Source organism: Martes martes, assembly GCF_963455335.1.
Source record: "Martes martes genome assembly, chromosome: 1".
NCBI classification, from domain to species: domain Eukaryota; kingdom Metazoa; phylum Chordata; class Mammalia; order Carnivora; family Mustelidae; genus Martes; species Martes martes.
The window spans coordinates 211,778,668-211,782,790 of record NC_137888.1 but is presented as its reverse complement, the minus strand read 5'-3'; the positions used below and the strand labels follow the sequence as shown (position 1 = coordinate 211,782,790).

Genomic DNA, 4,123 nt, shown 5'->3' with positions numbered 1-4,123 from the left:
GTTATGACCCCATGACTAGCCCACAGTATTAAACCTCGCAAGAACAGTGTGAGGCAGGCTAATCGTCCCATTTCACAGGCGAGGAAACCGAGACCCTGACAAGGCAAGGCCAATGGTCGCAGGACTAGAAAGGGGTGGGAGCAGCGCCTCCGGACACCAGAATTGACCACTCAGCTCTTGTCCCCACCCTCACGTCCTCTCTATTCGTGGTGTCAGCACTTCATTCTTCCACCCACTGTTCTGGGGGGGAAGCGATGTCCTGTTTCTTGTTCTTCTTCCTGAACTGGGGAGGAGTGTTCCCGAGGAGGGGCTCCAAGGGCAGCACGTGGGGTTATAAAAACCATCCTCGGGAGAGGAGCCGGAGAGAAGAGGAGAATGGCAGAGATGTGTGACTCCAAGGACCTGGGGGACCCCGGTGAGTCTGGGCCCCCACTCAGGGGTGATGGTAGGGAGGGCAGGATTCCAGGATCCCCGGGGTGAGTCGGGGCTGCCCCCCCAGCTCACACACGGCTTGGCAGGCTTCAAGAGCTCAGCTGACTGTGTTCTGTCCCGTTCAGAGGAGGAGATGTTTGGGGACGGGAGAGTAACGAAGAAATACACTGGTCTACTCAGGGGCTCAAAGATCTTGCCAGGTACCTAGGGGGGTGGTTCCAGGGCAGGCATCTGGGGAAGGGACAGCTGGGGGGCCGTGTCCAGCATGGAGGGGGGCAAGGTCTGTCCCTGAGAACCTCGGCTCTGCCCATTTGCTGGTCCTGCAGGGTGTCTGACGCGGGCCCAGCTGCCTCTACTTCTTCTTCTCGTCTCCGTGGGCTTCTTCCTGCTCCTGGTGGCCACCCTGGTTCAAGGTGAGTCAGGGGCCAGCCTTGGAGTCTTGGGGTCCTTTAGGTGTTTGTCCTGTTTCACAGTCCCTAGACCCACTAAGGCTTGGGCCTTTGAGTTCCACGCCACCTGCTGTGTGACTGTGGGTTGGTTACCACCCCTCTCTGGGCCTGTGTCGTCATCCGTGAGATGCAGCCCATCTTGCTCCACAAGGAACTTAGGCTCCCAGAAACCTTGAAACCAGATTCAACACAGGGTCAGGCCTACAGCTGGTGCTGATAAAGAGAACTTCTCGGGCACCTGGGTGGCTTAGTGGGCTGGGCCTCTGTCTTCCGCTCAGGTCATGATCTCAGGTTCCTGGGATCAAGTCCCACATCGGGCTCTCTGCTCAGCAGGGCGCCTGCTTCCCCCGCCCTCCCCCCCCCCAGCCTCTCTGCCTGCCTCTCTGCCTACTTGTGATCTCTCTGTGTCAAATAAATAAATAAAATCTTTAAAAAAAAAAAAAGAGAGAGAAAACTTCTCTGCTCTCTTGTAGTCTCTAGCGTTCGCCAGTCGCTGCAGAAAGAGAAGTGGGACCATCCGCAGAGCCCCAGCCAAGGTGAAGGGCTGAATGCAGGGTCTGGGGCCAGGGAGGGCTCAGAGGCTGTGCGACTGGATGAGACACCACCTGCCCCCTCCACCCCATCACCCCTCCACTCCTCCACCCTTCCGCCCCTCCGCCCCATTGTGACCCTGACCCTGTAGGGTTAAAGTTGGGGAGGAGACTGGATCCCTGGAGGAGACCCTGGGGGCAATGTCGGCAAGTCAGTCTCCGAGTCTCCATTTTTTAATTTGCATAATGGACTCTTGGGGTCACCGTGAAATCTATAGATGGGTTCTCAGAGGGTGCTGTCTGCACTAAGCACACACTAGGTGCTTCCTAATGGAAGTCTCCTTCTCCCAGTGGGTGTGTCTCAGAAGCCCCCACGATCAGACCTGGACGAGATCCTCCAGCAGCTGACCTGGATGAATGCCACCCTGGGTAAGAGTCAGACACCAAAGTCGGGAGGGAGTTCCGGAACCACAGGTGGGGCTGGAACTCACTTTCTATGGCTCCCGCCCCAGGAGGGCAGGGCAGGGCTGGGATCTGTCCCTGGGACTGAGCTGACGGCTGAACAGAGGGTTCTCCAGAACTGACCACGGTGCTGGGGACCTGTCCGCCCTGCCCCCACTCTCCTCCCCAGCTGGCCTGTGCCGCCCCTGTCCCTGGAAATGGGAACTCTTCCAGGGAACCTGCTACTTCTTCTCCCAGACCCAGAACGTCTGGAAAGATGCCATCTCGGCGTGTCAGAACTTGGGGGCTCAGCTGGTGATCATCAACAGTACGGAGGAGCAGGTGGGCGGGGCAGGGTCCCCGTCGGGGGCGGGGGCCGTGGGAGGGTCAGCCCAAAAGCCTTCTGTCCTTCCTCTGTCCTCCGAGAGAGGGAGGCCCTGCGGAGCTGGGGAGGGGGAGATGGGCAGGGAAGGCTTCCTGGAGGAGGCCCCAAGGTGGGCTTGGGAAGGTCATGTGAGAGAACCTGCCAGGCAGAAGCCCACTGGGGACAGAGAGGGGACTCAGCGCGCTCCCGAGACCATACGTGATGTCTCCCCAGACGCAAGTGAACACAGTTCCGCATGTGTGCGCACACGAACACACAGCCACAGCACACACGCGCGTGTGAACACGTGCGGCTTGAGTCAGGGCTACAGGCTGGACCACAGGAGATCTTTCACGGGGCGGGGGACAACCGTGGGGATGCGGGCAGGCAGGGGCCCTGTGACATCTTGCTGCCCCTCCCCACCCCCCGCCGCCGCCCCAGAAATTTCTGAAGTCTTGGAATACGAAAAATAACCAGCGCACCTGGATCGGCCTCAGTGACCACCACAATGAGGGGTCCTGGAAGTGGCTGGACAACTCCCCCCTACAACTCAGGTGACCGGCTAGAGGACAGGGCCCCGGGGGTGGGGGTGGGGCGTGGGGCGTGGGCAGGGAAACCCAAGCCAGGGGCGCTCAGACGCTTGATTGGAAAACATCACCTGATGAGCTTGGTGGAGATGCCGAGTCCTGGTTCCATCCCAGCGGGGAGAGCCCGAGTCTATCATCCTAGGCGTGGACCCAGGAGTCTGCATTTTTTGCTTTGCCAGAGCTGATTCGATGGAGGGGGTGTTTGAACCCTCATTTTGAAAGCAGCACCTCTGAGTCCTTACCACTCTCTGGCTGGTGCTTGGACTTTTAGTGCCCGAAGCCAGGGACCTGCTCTGGGGGGGGGGGGGGCGCGGGGTTGGGCACCGGGTGGAGTAGGGGGGCTGATAGCTTCGATGGTGTTCATAGCTTCTGGAAGGAAGGGGAACCCAACAACCACGGAGACGAGGACTGTGTAGAATTGTACAGCGAAGGCTGGAACGACAACAGATGTAGCTCGGAAAACTTCTGGACGTGTGAGAAGCCCTCGTCCCCCTGCCCTGGCTCCTGAGGGTCCACGCCCCCCCCCCCCGCCCCGCCTCCAGAGACCAGGCAGTTTGGGCATGTGTTCTGCGTGTTTCTCTGGCCCCGTTTGTTTCTCTGGCTTCTCCCTCTGGTGATTTGCCATCCTCCCCCTGCATGGAGGTCTTCGTGATCCCGAGGGAGAGTCTGAGACCCCCTCTCCTCTAAGACCTGTCCCTCCATAGGGTAGAGACCTCTCCCTTCTGTGGATGGTCTCAACCCCCCCCCCCAGCCCCACCCCGTGACATCCCCTTAATAAAGTCGCACATGGCATTATGTGCCCCATGGAACTTATGTCTATTTTTTTAAAGTTTTTATTTATTTATTTGAAAGAGAGAGAGAAGTAGCGAAAGCGAGAGAGAGAGCACAAGCAGGGGGAGAGGGAGAAGCAGGCTCCCCGCTGAGCAGGGAGCCCGATGCGGGACTCGATTCCAGGACCCCAGGATCACGACCTGAGCTGAAAGCAGACGTTTAACCGACTGAGCCACCCAGGTGCCCCTTATGTCTATTTTTTGAAACTGTTTAAGTTACTATGGTTTTACATTATATACTATACTTCATATTTTATACTATCATTTTATATATTATGTTTGATATTAACTGAGACATTGTTGTCTTTCAACACATTTCTCTCTACTACTGTGTATTTTCTTTTTTTTTTTTTTTAAAGATTTTGTTTATTTATTTGAGAGAGAGAGAGATCACAAGAGCAGGAGGTAGAGGGAGAAGTAGGCTCTCTGCTGAGCAGGAAGCCGGATACGGGGCTCGATCCCAAGACCCTGGGATCATGACCTGAGCCGA

At 57.3% G+C, this 4,123-nt stretch overlaps 1 protein-coding gene across 2 annotated transcripts; it reads left to right on the top strand.

The window, feature by feature from the left end:
- Positions 1-285: 285 nt before the first annotated feature.
- CD209 (CD209 molecule) lies at positions 286-3,615 on the top strand. Of its 2 annotated transcripts, none has more exons than XM_080826613.1 (8): positions 286-415; positions 519-632; positions 759-845; positions 1,355-1,417; positions 1,763-1,840; positions 2,043-2,194; positions 2,658-2,770; positions 3,170-3,615. In XM_080826613.1, exons 1-8 carry the CDS (start codon positions 376-378, stop codon positions 3,309-3,311), a joined length of 789 nt encoding a protein of 262 aa, XP_080682739.1. In that variant the 5' UTR covers positions 286-375; the 3' UTR covers positions 3,312-3,615. The 2 variants fall into 2 exon arrangements, with proteins under 2 accessions (XP_080682739.1, XP_080682740.1); XM_080826614.1 differs by having other exon boundaries at positions 349-415; positions 558-632.
- Positions 3,616-4,123: the final 508 nt, after the last annotated feature.